Source organism: Puma concolor, chromosome A3, assembly GCF_028749965.1.
Source record: "Puma concolor isolate L17-30 chromosome A3, mPumCon1.1.hap2, whole genome shotgun sequence".
Taxonomy (NCBI): Eukaryota; Metazoa; Chordata; class Mammalia; order Carnivora; family Felidae; genus Puma; species Puma concolor.
Genome location: NC_141669.1, coordinates 75,086,107 through 75,101,577, shown reverse-complemented (window position 1 = coordinate 75,101,577; position 15,471 = coordinate 75,086,107). Strand labels below are relative to the sequence as shown.

General features: G+C 47.0%; 1 protein-coding gene across 5 annotated transcripts in view; it reads right to left on the bottom strand.

The window, feature by feature from the left end:
- Positions 1-15,455, bottom strand: part of ATP6V1E2 (ATPase H+ transporting V1 subunit E2) — a 147,175-nt gene extending 131,720 nt beyond the window's left edge. For 2 of the 5 annotated variants that reach the window (XM_086701173.1, XM_086701170.1), the window contains exon 1: positions 12,955-15,455. Coding sequence is in view for 1 of the 5 variants with exons in the window: in XM_086701170.1 (XP_086557296.1) it covers positions 12,955-13,045 (91 nt within the window). In the remaining 4 variants the exon portion in view is untranslated. Of the gene's footprint in view, positions 1-1,158; positions 1,577-12,954 lie in introns of those variants that run through there. The other 3 variants (XR_015249236.1, XM_086701172.1, XM_086701171.1) reach the window with 3 other exon arrangements.
- Between the last annotated feature and the right edge of the window lie 16 nt (positions 15,456-15,471).

Genomic DNA, 15,471 nt, shown 5'->3' with positions numbered 1-15,471 from the left:
TCTTCAAACAATTAAAACAGGACTACCGTATGATTCAGCAATCCCACTTCTGGGTATTTACCCAGAATTAAAATCAGGATCTTGAAGAGATATTAGGATTCCCATGTTCATTGCAACACTATTCACAACAGCCAAGATATGGAAACAATCTAAATGTGCTTCCACCACCAATGAATGGATAAAGAAAATGTGGTATATACCTAGAATGGAATATTATTCAACCTTAAAAAAAAAAAGTGGGGCACCTGGGGGGCTCAGTTGGTTAAGCATCCGACTCCTGGTTTCGGCTCAGGTCATGATCTCCCAGTTCGTGGATTCGAGCCCTGCATCAGGTACTGTGCTGCTGGTACAGAGTCTGCTCAGGATTCTGTCTCCCTCTCTCTCTGCCCCCTCCCCTGATTGCTCTCTATGTCTCTCTCTCTCTCTCTCTCTCTCTCTCTCTCTCTCTCTCTCTCTTTCTCAAAAAAAAAAATAAATAAACATTTAAAATTAAAAAAAAATCCTATGATATGTTACAACATGGATGAATCTTGAGGATACTTTGCTGAGTGAAATAAGTCAAGCACAGAAGGAAAAATACTGCATAATTCTATTTACATGAGGTATCTAAAGTGGTCAAAGTCAGAAGCAGAAAGCAGAATGGTGGTTGTTAGGGGCTGGGGTTAGGGAAAATGGGCAAATGGGTGTAGAGTTTCAGTCAAGATGAAAACGTTCTAGAGATTTGTGTAACAACGTAGATACAGTTAATAATACTGTACTGTACACTTAAAAATGTATTAAGAGGGTAGATTTCATGTTCTGTGTATTTTACCACGATTCAAAAATTAAAAAAAAATGGAATGCTGCCCCAGAAAGATGCACCACTCACCAAGTTTGGTGGTAAAACAACCCAATGTTTGTGACGAAGACCAAAACTTACTTTGGTTCAAAGTCTAAGAAACTGTCCTGTTATTTCAGGATGTGATTTTTTAAAAACTGCACTTTTGTAAACAGAGCAAAACATTCTCTGCTCCTAAATAAGGCAATGAAATGATTTTTTTAAGTCTTCCTGGGTAACCTTGCTTGGTCACCAGCTTTGGGATTGAAAGCAGAGAGCGGGAGATCCAGGAAGCCCCAGGTTATGTCGTGGAGGGAAAGATGTACCAGACGAACCCTTACCAGCGTCCTGCCAAGGGTCAGCCTCTGCTCTGGCGCCGGGAGTCTGTGCACGGAATGTGGAACTTGGAACGCTCCCTGGAACCTGGCACTGTTGCTTCCTTCTTTCTGCAAAGGACCCTCGCGGTCTGACCAGGCAACTCGAATCCAAAGAGCCAGGCTGTCACTGGGGAAAGCTGGCCAAGCCTGCCAAAAGGACGCCAAGAGGGATTTCCTTGGCACACAGGCCAGGCTGGGGGCTACCCTCGCACCCTCGGAATCGCAATTAAGTTGGCACATGGTGGGCTTCGGCTCTGGGGTGGGCTCACTTTATCCAAGCCCGCAGACACAGATATGTGTGTGAACCCAGGCAGCCAGCTTGTTAATTGACTAATGAAAAATACAGCTGTCAAGTTGGCAGATCGCAACCTCTTTCTCTGTATGCGAGTCACATGGGAAGCCAAATCCAAAGGTTGTTGAATAAGAAACCGGAGTAAGCAAAACTTGCCAGTCGGTCTTTAGGGTGCCACCCCCACCACAGGGGCTGCTGGGCTCTGCTCTAGTCTGTGAGGAGGACGTCCTTTCCAAGAGCAAACAGGGCTTAAGTGGGCATCACCGGCTTCCATAGTGTGGGTGCTGGAGTCGAACTTCTGGAATTCAGATCCTAGTTCTGCGTTGACCATTTCCATGACTTTGGGAAAGCGGCTCACACCTCAAAGCCTCAGTTTCCTCATCTGTCTAATGGAAATAACAATAGCATCTACATCATAGGATCATCGTGAGGATCAAACAGAAGAAGGGGATGTTTAGCTTAATGCTATGTGCAGGGTTCATCTTCGTGCTTGGCAGGCGCTATCATTGTTACTACTGCCATCATTAGCTCTTCTCTGCTTTAGGCTTCGTGCCTGTCACAATTGCTCTTTGTGTATGTAGAGTACTTAGGACTGATGTGACTTCTGCTCCCTAAAGTAAGTCGAACCACACCCGAGTATTGCCTCCTTATATGAAACTTGGTAGCCCTGCCTGGAGCCTGGGAACCTCCCAACACCGTGTGGCCCCCTTGCCCATTGTCTCAGGTGACAGCCACATCCTTGGCCATGCTGGGTGAAGTCCTGAATTCCAGGGCTCTTGGGCAGGGGGTGTGTGAAGTCACCTCACACACTGGCACACACGACTGTCCCTGAACCTGCCATGCTGAGTGCCTGCCTCTGCCTCTACTCCTACCTCTAAACAGCTTATCAGGCTGGATTTAACAGCAGCTGCAGGGTGGGGTAGCAGGGCTGAAATCAGGGATTGAGCAAGCATCTCTGCAAGAATGCGGTGCCGTGTAATGTGTCTGGCAGATAGAACTTCCAGTCTGTCTGGGATGGGGATTATGAGCCCACATGGGCCTGTGGCTTGAGAAAAAGCGCAAAATGAACCAAGAAATGGGAAATGCACATGTCTGCTCTTGCTGAGGGCTCAGTGACGCAAGCTTGCAATGGTGCAACAATGGTGGACACTGCAATGGTGTCCACCTTGCCCATGTTTGGGGCTGGGGGCAGGCAGCATCTAAGACTCTTCAAGCCAGTCTGACTCTCATGAACTATTCAGCACCAGGGTCTCTTCATTGCCCACTCCTGGCAAACACATCAGTCTCAGTCTCACCTAACAGCTTTTTTTTTTTTTTTTTTTAGTTTATTTATTGATTTTTGGGAGAGAGAGAGAGAGAGAGAGAGAGAGAGAGAGAGAGAGAGAGAGAGATGGGGGGGCGGTGCAGAGAGAGAGGGAAAGAGAAGATCCCAAGCAGGCTGTATGCCAGCAGCATGGAGCCCAACTCAGAGCTCGAACTCAAGAACCGTGAGACTATGACCCAACAGGAAATCAAGAGTCGGACCCTCATCCGATCCGACGACTGAGTCACCCAGGCGCCGTTGCGCTCCACGCCCCCCCCCACCCCCCCGCACCTAACAGCTTATGATCACGCCATCCTCTTGGCTAAAAGGCCCTCCTCTGCTTCTCTCCACTTACCTAAATCCCACCCCTATTTTCAGAACCAGTTTGAGCCCCACCAACCCCCTGACCTCTGGACTCTTCCAAATGATGACAGCATGGCCTATTTTCCAGATATAATTCAGAGCCGGAGTTCGTGTCTTTTTTCTTGCTCCAGTTATTTTGCTTCCTCCAGGAAATTCCTTGAGGACAAGAAGCTCCTTCTCCGGCAGGGGCTGGATGAAGACAGGCACTGGTTAAACAGGGATCGATTGGATCAAGGGCTTGGGAGTGGAGCACTGGGCGGAGGGGGAGAACTTTCTTTTGTGTGTGTGTCTTTTTTATTGTGAAATACAGCACACATTCAAAAAAGCATATAAAATGTAAACGCACGGCTTAATGAATTATTATGAGGCAAATATCCTGTAACCATTATCCAGGTCGAGCAATGAACCTTGTTAACACCCCAGAAAACCCTCCTTCTGACCTTGGGGAAGGAGACTTTTTTGAAACTGCTGATTTTGTATCCACGGGCATAGGAGGGGTCCGTAGATGAAGTGTGCGCTTGGAAATCTCTCTTCTCTCACCCTCGCCTACGTGGCCTGTGTGCACCCTGGCAAAGTGCGGCATCCCCAGAAACCACAACAGGGAGGAGGGGGAGGCAGGAGTGCTTGGTGGGCAAAGTGCGTCTGTCAGCCTGGAGCCATGCCCAGACCCTGGAAGGGTTCTTCCTTCCAGCTGGGGTTTGTAAGCAAGTCTGAGGGCAGATGTACGCGTCTGGGTGTGGGCTCCCTACCCTAGCCAAAAGACAGGAAGCTCCACACTTGGGCCTCCAGACACTTAGAGATGACAGGGTGAGGGAGAGAAGGGGATTTCCAGAGCTTGGAGCATGGGGCAACTTGCAGGGCCCAGGAAGTGGGTGAGGAAATTTAGAAGAATAATGACTCCTTTGGGGGAATTTCAAATACTAAATATGTGGGAGGGGGCATCCCTGGCTTTTTGTTGTTGTTGTTGTTCGACAAATGTGTGTTGAACATCTACTATGTGCCAGGCACCGGAGATAGAGAACAAGGCAGACGCCAGCCGTGTCTCCCAAGCCCACGATGTAATGGGGAAAAGGAACAGGCACGCAGGTCCTCACATTACAGCCTGGTGTGTTCAGAATCAGCAGTTGCAAGAAAGTTAAGTGAATGAAGTTAAGTGCATCAAGGTTCTAAGCCCCCCTTCCAAGCTCATCAGGCATTCTTCTATAATGTATTGCCCTTCAGGCAGGTAAACTGTGTGGTGAGTGCTTTGACACATACCATCCGTGACAACAGACACCTCACTTTGGAGGCAGGTCCCCTGGAAAAGGTAGCGAGCTGGTAGTATTCCTTAAGGAGCATTCATCCAAAGAGACAAGAATCACTCAAGTCTACATGGACATCCTATTCCAGGCAACATCTTGGACTTTCCAGAGAGGACCTTCTTGGCTCAGAAATGTAGAGAGGAGCCTGGGAACCAAAATGGGCTGGGATGAGAGCCAGGAAAGAACACAGGCTGCAGGCTCCAGCTGGAGGAGTGGTCCTACGAGCAAGGGGCCAGCAAGGGGCCATCCGGGAGGGAGGAGTCAAGACAGGCATGAAGGGTGGACAATTTCAACGCTCAGCAAGAGGGAGGTAGTCGGAGAGGGAGAATGCTGTGGGCAAAGGCAAGATGCTGAGGATGTGCAGGACAACCGGTTTGGTAGCAGCAGGCAGGCCCACAGGGGCAGGGGGAGTGAGCAATATCTAGAAAGAAGCTGGAGTTCAGCTGGGGAAGGTTTGAAAATGTCAGATTGAGAGCCGGGACATTAGGTAAAGGCGACCCATCAAAGGTGTCTGAGCAGGGCTGTAACTTGGCCAAACCCGGATTTAGGAAGGTTAGCCTGGTGGTGACGGAGCCAGGAGAGTCTGGCTATCAGCCAAATGCCAGGACAAGACTGCGTGGATGAGCGCTCGGACAAGACCACAGGAAGGGAGGTTGGGGATGGAAGGAGACGTGGTAGAAGAGCCGACAGCTTTGGTGACTCAAGGTCTGGCCCCGGTGGCACTTGCTGCAGCTCTGTGCTCAGGACTGAGCCATTCAGCTCAGGGTAAAGGCATTATACACTCTGCTCCCTCTGAAGCAAGCTGGGGAGAGAGAAAGCAAGAGCCAGAGAGTTCATTTTATCAGAAAGTGAAAGGAGCCACCCAGAGAGAAAATCAGAAGTGGCCATAAAGCTTCATCTCTGCTTCGGTGGCTCAGGAGTGATGGGCCTCATACGGCTTTATTCCAGGAACTCCATCCCCGTGGCAAAGCAGGCTTTGGTTGGGGCCGGAGAGAGCTAATGCCAACAGGAGCCAGGCAGGTTATATAAATGAGAGAGCCGGGCGGGGTAAGAAATATCCCTCCCCAAATAATGTATATTAAGAATTCACAACTTAACTTGTCCTTTCCAAACATCTGCAGGAAGGTTTCTTTAAAGCAGTCAGTTTCTCCCCAAGAGCAATTTGCTTCAAAGTTGCACAGCTAAAAGGTTTTCAGTGCTGGTTTCTCCCAGAAAGAAAAGCCCTGTGGCTCCATCCCTGACCAAAGGCCCCTATCATCCTGTCCTTCCTGGAACCACACTCCTTGGGCTGCTTGTGGGGAGGTAGGCACAGGATAGCAGTCTTAGCCCCAGAAAGCCTCCGAAAAGGCCAAGGGTGAGTGCTAAGTCAGCAACAAGCCCTCGGAGAGAGCTGGCTGGCCAAGCCTCCAGCCTGTGAGCCACGGTCAGGGACAGTCCCACGAGAGTGTAGGTGCTCTACTTGCTCAGAAACACACAGGGGCAATGTTTGCTACCAGTCCTCAGCTCAGGGGACACATTCGGATGCCAAGTGCTGCTTTGCTATTGATTTAACTCTCACTGTTACGGGTCCTGACTGGCCTCAGCTCTGCTGAGAGACACAGCTCAACCCCTGACACAGGGAAGGTTCTGGTTTACAAGGAAGAGAACAGATCCATCCAACTCTGTCCCTCACCGTGCATAGGGACTTCCACAATGACCCTGAGGGAGAAGGTGCTGTTTCTGACCCCTCTATACTCATCTTAACACTTCCCACAGAGTCGAGTACACAGTGGTAGCTTAATAACAACAATTTGTTGGGCCTATAGATGAATGACGGGTGATGAGGAAATCATCTCCCCCACAGACCATCACAACCATAGGACTTGCGATCCTCTTTCAGACAAAGGAGACAGGCATGTGAAGATCGAAGAAGTTCTGCAGTGACCTGGCCCAGAGGGATACCTCCTTGTGTACTGCCCACACTCCTGGAACACAAAACTCCACGAGAACTCCTAAAATGTAAGTTATTTAAAGGAATTCACCCAGGGTCCTCTGGTTGAGTTTATTCTACTCAGAGAGGTGACTGGGGCAGGCCCCCACAATCCTAACCCACCCCCTAATCAGGGATGACACTCACTATATTTAACAGCTAACCAACCGGAGTGATCCTGCCTCACTTGGGAAAGGGTCTTGAAAGACCTCTACTCTGGTAGGCATTAACTCTTTAGATGTTGAATCAGGAGGTCAGAGGGAGACATCACTTGAGTGATGGGGGCAAGGTGGGGGCATTCAGGGCAAGGGGCATTTACCAACCAAGGTGACATTATTTCAGTACTTTTACAACCTGTTGGGCCACACTGTTGCAAAGGAGTTGAAAGTTAGCCCTGCCCCTATGGGATCTGCTGGGAATTCCCACCCTTAACTGAAGGTCTCAGGAACTGCAGTTTAGGACACAGCTACTGTGTTTCATGTTTTGTTTTATTTCTTCAGTCTTCTTGTCTCCATGCTTTAGACTGCATAGTTCCCATTGCCATGTCTTCAAGGTCACAGATATTTTCTTCTACAATGTTCAATCTGTTGAACATTAGACTGTTAAGCCTAGCCAGTGAAATTTTCATTTCAGGTATTGTATTCTCCAACTCTAGAAGTTCAGTATGGTTCTCTCTATATATGTAGATTCCCCTCCTCCCCGTGTTCACATTTTCCTTTAAGTTCTTATATATACAGGGGTGACTGGGTGGCTCAGTTGGTTAAGCATCAGACTCCTGGTTTCAGCTCAGGTCATGATCTCACTGTTTGTGAGTTTGAGCCCCACATTGGGCTCCATGTTGATGGCGTGGAGCCTGCTTGGGATTCTGTCTCCCTCTCTCTCTGCTCCTCCCCTGCTTGCTCTCTACCTCTCTCTCTCTCAAGAATAAGTAAACATTATATATTATATATATTATATAATATATATAATATATATAATATATAATGTTTATTTCTTATTCCTTTTTAAGTCTTCATCTGCTAATTTTATTATCTGTCATTTCATAATATATATAATATATATATTATATAATATATATATAATATATATATTATATAATATATAATGTTTATTTCTTATTCCTTTTTAAGTCTTCATCTGCTAATTTTATTATCTGTCATTTCTGGGTTTGTTTCTATTGACTGATTTTTCTCCTGATTACATTTCCCTACCCTTTTGCATATTTGGTCATTCTTGACATTCTGAATCTTATGTTGCTGAATGTCTGTATTTTGTCATTGTCCTTTAAACAAATCATGAAATTTGTTTTGGCTGGCAGTCTTGGTCATCACGGATGAACTTATTTTTTATGAGACTTGCTTATAAATTTTGTTGAGGGGACATCTAGAGGTACTTTTACTCTGGGGCTAATTTAGCCCTTCTACTAATGTATAACTTTCCTGGAGTTTCTACTGAATTTTCTGGACATTCAACAAGGTCTCTTCACTTTGGCTGGTTGAAAGTCAAACATGTCCCAGCCTCGTGTGAGTCCTGGAAAGCAGCCCATGCTCCCTGGCAGTTTAGCTCACACTGAGGAGTTTCACTGTATGTACATGCAACTTAGTGTTAGCAACTTTCATGAAGATAGTGCTGGAGTCCTTGTTATAGTCTTTCCTCTCCGATCCTCTGCCTTGAAAAGTCTTCTCGGCTAACTCCTCAACTCAGCAAGACCGCTATGGTCTGCTTAGGTTCCCCCTCCCTGTGCTGCAATTCAGAAAGTACTTCCAGCAAAAAATTTAAGGTGACAACAGAGCTTGCCTCGTTTCTTTTTCTTTCTTTCTTTCTTCCTTTCTTTTCTTTCTTCCTTCCTTTCTTTCTGGAATCACAGTCCTGTGGTAGGTGCTGTCCGATATCTGAAACCGTGATTTCATATATTTTGTGCAATTTTCGAGTAGCTTGCATTAGGAATGTATCACAGGCCAAATGTGTCCCCCTCACCTCTAATGCCTAATGTGATGGTATTAATAGGTGGAGACTTTAGGAAGCCATTATTCATGAGGGCAGAGCCCTGATGAGTGGGATTCGTGCTCTTATGAAAGAGGCCCAACAGAGCTCCTTTGCTCCTTCCTCCATGTGGGGGTACAACAAGAAGTCTGCAACCCAGAAGAGGGCCCTCACCTAACCATGCTCGTGTCCTGATCCCAGATTCCCAGTGCCTAGAACCATGAGAAATAAGTTTCTGCTGTTTATAATGTACCCAGGCTGTGGTATTTTGGTATAGCAGCCTGAATAGACTAAGACAAAAAAGTAGTCTTGGAGAAGTTACTTGGGTATGGCAGAAGTGGGAATCTCTACTTCCTCCGTGGAAGCACATTCAATATAGTGATGTGCTCTTCCAGCCCCTTCTCAAGAGGCTAGGTTCTCAAGAAACAGAAGCTGTCTGTGGCTGACTAAACAGACAAGGAAGCTCAAAGGATCATGGTAGCTCACAGGATTGCGGAAGGGCCAGAGAAGCTGTTTAATACTGTCTTTTTTTTTTTTTTTTTTTTTTTTTTGAGACAGAGAAAGAGCGTGAGCAGGGAGACAGGCAGAGAGGGAGAGAGAATCTTAAGAAGGCTCCATGCTCAGCACAGAGCCCAACACAGGGCTCAATTCCACAACCCAGAGATGACGACCTGAGCTGAAATCAAGAGTTGAACGCTCAACCAACGAAGCCACCCAGCCACCCCTCAAGATTGTCTTTATAGGAACTATGCCCAACACGTGCCTCAGACACTGTTCTGATGAGAAAACCACTTCTGGTGCCATTGCTGCCACCAAATTCTAGACAATCAGTGTGTACAACTGTCACTTCTGCACCAGGAATTCAATTATACCACAACCACCACCGCTACTGCCTACCCGGAGGTGCCACTTCCTGTGTCAGGAACTAAATTGTGTCCCCACCGCTAAAGCTGCAACCTCCACACAGAGTGTGCCCTGTGTTTAACTCTAGTTGCACTCGCTCTTGAGTCTGGCGAGGAAAGCAAGAGTCTGTGATTTTCAGCTTCTATAAGGAATGAGCTTTTCTTCCCACCAAGACTCATGAAGTGTATGATTCCCCCAATTCAAAATGTGGTTGCGATGCTCAGCCAAAACATCCACCATGGAGGAACTATTAGCGAATCTTGGATGGCTTTCTGGCACTCAGTACTGGAGCATGGAATAAAATCACTCATTTTGTTTCTGGAAAAGGGATCCGCGATCCTGTCTCTTTTGGAGCTTATGAGAGGGGGCCACTGCCAGATCATATGCGTATTCCATACAAGCAACCTCTAGAGAAGTGGCCTTTTGTACAGTTCAGCAACTGGTAGTAACACTATCAGTTCTAATGACCGGTCTCCTGACCTCAGGTTGCAGAAGAAGACAGGAATGAAGATGGCAAAATATTATTAATGGTTCTTGAGCCAAAATTCTCGGAGGGTGGGGCATACTTCTGAGTTTCTGGTATGTAATGAACTGGGAAAAAAAAGGATCTAGATACATTCTAGAACCATAACAAGAAGTGAGCCAATCCTATTGGATTTATTTATTGTTCTGATCATTAAGAACCATTGACCAAATGGCACAATGTTTAAGCCATTACTAACACCTTAGCTCAAAACAAAAACAAAAACAAAAAACAAAAAATGAAAAAACTGTGCAGGGTACATTATATCTGAGCCCTAAGAAAAAAGGGTGCTGACAGGAGGTTTTAGCGATGGTAAGGAAAAGAGGATTGGGTATGGCAGATGGGATGGTGATATAAAGTGGGCCACATGGAGTCTGGGAAGCAGGGGAGCCCTGGGGAGATGAGAGGCTGCAATCTGAAGATACTGGGCATCAACGGAGGAAAGAACAACAGAAGATAAGAGTGGCCTGGGTAAAAGGAAGATAACCATTCTACCTCCTTGCCAATAATTCTAAGAAAGAGGTTCAGAGGGTGGAGAAGAGTACCTACTATAAGCCAAGAATTAGGGATTCAGAGTGAGCATATAGATTCATGCATTGACAAACCAACTGACTGAAATTTGGAAGAAATCACAGATCTGACTTGGACCTTCTCGCTTCCCTCTTATCTTGAATTGTGCTTTTCCTAAAGTTCTTTATGTCTAGCGTAGCTTGGAGAGACCGAGGAACTTTGTTGTGCAATAATCCTTTTTTTTTTTTTAACGTTTATTTATTTTTGAGACAGAGAGAGACAGAGCATGAACGGGGGAGGGTCAGAGAGAGGGAGACACAGAATCTGAAACAGGCTCCAGGCTCTGAGCTGTCAGCACAGAGCCCAACGCAGGGCTCAAACTCACGGACCGTGAAATCATGACCTGAGCCGAAGTCGGCCGCTTAACCGACTGAGCCACCCAGGCGCCCCAGGTGGGCAATAATCCTGATGGAATGGAATTGCTGGTTGCCTCCCCAGTGCACACTCCCTCCATGGGCTTCGGGTGGGGACTGATAGGCCAGATCAGGGTAGTCCCAACCCTTTGTCACAGCAATGGTTTCAGGGATGGGCAGTAGCCCAGGTGTAAGGTAACAACCATCTGATATCCTGCTGGCCACCGTGCTGTCAGGGATGAACTAAGCTGATCTGCTCAGAGGAAATCCAAGAGTCATTTGTGTGATGAGTGAGTCAAGAGAAGCTCTCTCTCCTGGGCAGTGTGGTGTAATGCCTGGACGGTACAGCCACTTATCCTTCAGGAAGGAAGCCAACCTACGTAGGAAATTGACCCAAAGAGAAGAGAAAACCTGAGAGCAGTGTAGAAAAAAATAGAGCCAGAGTTGTGATCAAGCCATGCCTGAAGCTCAAGCAACTTCTGAATGTTTTGACTAAGGAAGCCCATATACTTCCTTTGCTAGTGAAGCCAATTGGGTTGACTTTTCTATTTCTTGCAACCAAAAGCATCCTAGCCGTGATACCAAATGATCTATTGGAATCCCTTTTTCCATTTCTTGGGTAGATGTGAAGGGACACAAACAAAATGACCAAAAAAATGAATATATTTTAAAGCCTTACTGTCCTTCTGGGGTTCTACTCTCAGCTTGGTTTAGGCAGGTGGTCACATTGTTAGGAAGAGGAGATGGGAAAGGTTTGAAAAGTGAGCAAGAAGCCCAAAGAAAGGGTAGAGAAAAGTAAAAACAGGAGATTATAAAGTAAAAGAGAGGCAGAACGTCAATGGAAACAACACAGAAGCCTCAGAATTATCCTATTCTTCTGGATGCTGTGTTAACCAAGCCCAGTGGATTCTGTCATCTACATATCCCCAGTCCCCACGGCCTCCTCTTTCTTTTCACAGTGATGCTTGGTTCAGACCTTCATGATCTCTCTCCTTCTCATGGTCTCTGCCTTTGCTCTCATCCCCTCCAAATTTATTTTCTACACCACCGCCAGAGTGATCTTCTCAAAGGAGAGCTCTAAACATTTTCCTACTGAAAAATTTTTGATGCCTCCCTCATGTGGAACATGGGAAAGAGCTGAGCTTTGAAGACAGATCATTTTGAAATCCATCTCTGCCACTTACCAGCTGTGTGACTTTGGGCAAATTTCTTCATTTCTCTACACATCACCTACTTCAACAACAGGCAGGATTCCTTTGATTACCAGTGACAGAAAATGACCCCATACTCATTAGATAAAAGGGGAGGAGGAACACATTAACTCAAGTGACCAACTGAAGAAAAATAGTACAACAGGGTCTCAGGGATAACGAGAAGCAGAATTCACAAATAGCCTGTACTGTCTCTGCCTTTCTGGGGAGGGGATGGTGGTAAGGGAGGGTTTATATTTCCATTTTTGTTTCTCTCTGCATTTTAGCTTTATTTTCTTGGATTGGATATTTTGTGAATGGCTGGAATGTGAAACATGAATGGCCAACAGCTTCCAGGCTCACATCTTCTAGTTTAGTTCATAGAACAAGGGAGACTCCTATTTTGAATCCCAAATTCAAGCTTTTCAGGAATGGCTCTGACTGTCCTATGTTGGATCAGGCACCCACCCAGGGCTAATCAACCAGGGGCAGGGGCAGGCGCAGGGGTAGGATGTGTAAGAAGATGGCAGCTTCTATTTAAACCACATGATCACAGAGAATAAATCAGAAAGAACATTTAGCAGAAGCAAATGGTGCTGTTCTGGAAAGACAACCCAGTAGATACTCTTTACAAATTTTATCTCATGTGCTCATATAAATGAGTACCAAGTACCCGGATAGCACCTGAGCACAATACACAGCTCTGCAAATTCTCAATTAAGTTCCCAATTTAATACAAACCAGTTCCCCTGCACCACTAATCCTGTACCCTGTTCACCCTAGATGGCTCACCAATCCCAAAAAGTTGTGTACTGTTTCCTCCTATCCTGGTGCAGGGCTGTATTTCCCAGCCTTTCTCAACTTACTCCTATTAGCCCCTTAAACCCAAGCCAGTGATACCCTTCTTCGAATCCTTCCTCAGCACACCCAGACCCAACAGCCTTCTCTGCACTTCAAGAAGCCTCTTCTTAGCCTCCAGCACAGCACTGACCACATCATACGGTAATTACCTGTTTGCTCATCTGTTTGTTTTCCTCCTCTCTCTCCAGAGATTGTGGCTTTCCAGCTCTTCGTCCCGCATCCAGGAATAAAGCCTGGCATCTAGTAGACCTCAGTAAATGCTTGTTAAATGAAATACAGGATGAATCAATGCAGAGGAGGAAGTAGAGGGAAACGAGGAGAAGGCTAAGTAGAGATTTCACTGTTCACACACAGACCTGTGTGTTTCGACATTAGCAGTTTCAAAGGGAGAATAGCCAGCAGAGTCTGCGGATGCTTAGAAACAAAGTTGCTTCCTGTCCCTGCAATCCCTGAAATGTGAAAGCTGGCTTTTGTTGTTGTTGTTGTTGTTGTTGTTGTTGTTGTTGTTTTTACCACTGTATTATCTTCTTTGCTTGTTGGAAAGTAAGCTTTCTGTTGACATCTATTTGGTCCTGCTGGCTAACCCATCAGTTCATCCACATGCTGACCTGGGGATCCAGGATAATGCCCCCACCCGTCCACATACGCACTGGTGGAATCAGACCAGAACTCTAAGTATTCCTGGCAGTCAGTCTGGGTTCTTCTATGGGCCAAAGGGATGAGGTCACCATTGCCAATGAAGTCACCACTGCATGATTCATCCAACATCAGCTCCCTACTTGGGGTGCTCTGACATTCCCAGAGCTTCTCCCAGAGCATCCAGAACCTGGGTTCCCGCTATCCTTCAAGGTTCCGGAGCTGATCCTCCAGTTTCTTGGATCCTTAGTGAATATCTGCCCCCTCTGAGAAGTATTATAAGAACCGAGAGGCTGGAGTCCTGAATGGGGGAAGCCTCAGGGAAGCCTTTATCCTCCAGTCCCAGGACAGACCTTGTCATCCCTCATAAAGGCCTTCCTGTTGTCTCCAGCAACTGCTTCTCTCCTTGTCCCAAACTTTTTACCAGGATCTCTCCAGACACATTCTGAAAGCCTCCAGAGTTCTCAAGGGTGAGACCTGATTCCACAGATGAGTTCACATTTATAGATGAGAAAGCTGAGGCTGGGAGAAGAGAAGTCACATGTTCATGGTAACACCACTAACAAGTATCAGAGCTGCGACCAAATGCACTCTCCCTGCTGGAGGTACTCTGGTAGCTTCTTAACCTCTTCTGATAGACCTTCCTTTTAGAACATTAGTTTCTACAAATGCTGCCTGAAGAAATGGTCCTGTAGGCAAAGGGGGCAAATCCTCCTTTCTTCCCCTCTCACAGGAAGTGGCAGACACTGGCCTTGAACCAAGACCCGATTTCAAGGCCCTGTCCTGCCTTCCTTAACCTGTCATTCAGAATACAAAAACTATCTTCCAGATTCACTGCATAATCTAAAGTAGTGGGGCAATGCCAACACCCACACTTAGACCCAAATGTGGAGGGGTCTGGTGAGATGTTCAGTGTGACTCCACAAAGACCTTCCAATAATCCAGGAAGTCTTTCTGGGACAGTGGAAATCAGATTTGGGGTTTGAGAGTTGAGTCCTGGGAAGTGAGGCATGGGGACATTCTCCAAAGTACGCTCCAGGTCTTTGAATGCTGGAATTAGCTGGAAGACTTTGGGATAACCACTTTGCCTCTCTAGGTCTGTTTGCTCATCTACAACCTCAAGAGAGCTAAGGGAGATGGTCCAGTTGACCTCTGCACAGCTTTTCAACATAGCATTTTCCAATCTTGTGAATCAATGAAAGAAAGCCATTTCTCACATTCAGCAGGGGATGGGAGGTTGTGGTTCCCTGGCACTCTCCCCTGCCCTCTCCTCCAGTGCCTAATGGTCAAAGCAGCACTGTAGGTCAGTGAACAGGACCCGGACAGACAATATTTCCAAGCTCTGCCCAGGCAGGGGTCAGAGGTTGCCCCCTGGATCACAGGCCAAGTCTTAGAGCAAGGGTATCCTCAGGGATCACAATCCACCACTTCGAAGGACACTCCGGACTGCAAGGCGACCTCAGAGAATGCTGCCTCCAGAGGACACAGGGGTACATTTGCATCCAGACCCCACAGGGTCTCCTTTTTCTGGCTGTTGAAGGGTTGCTTCAGAGGTTCAAGATGGTGTGACTCCTTTAGGCACCAGTTTCAAAGTAAATGATTCAAGTTCGTGCTGTGAACAGCCTGCGTTGTTACTGGGGCGGGGGGGGGGGGGGGGGATGTGCCAAGCAATAAGCCAGCTGTGGTGGTCCACCACAACCCCTCCCCCACCACCTCGCGCGCCTTAAAAAAAATTTTTTTTTAAACCTCTTGGCCTTTCTTCCTTCCCCATTTCTAGTTCTGTTGTGCACTTAGAGGCCGATAGGATGGATCCTACCTTCCGGGTGGGGTTTAAATATACATGTATCATTTTGCATGACTATTGCGTCATCGTTGAAGTCGTCGTGGTTCCCCAAGAGGCCTCCTAGGCTTCTTCAAGCACCGGGCCTTTGGACGCTTCCGGGCGCTGCGGGCACTTGCGCGAGGAGCCCTCGGCTCCTCCCGAGCGCTTCCTTCTCGGCCTCCTCCCCCAGCCTCACCTTCCCCCCACC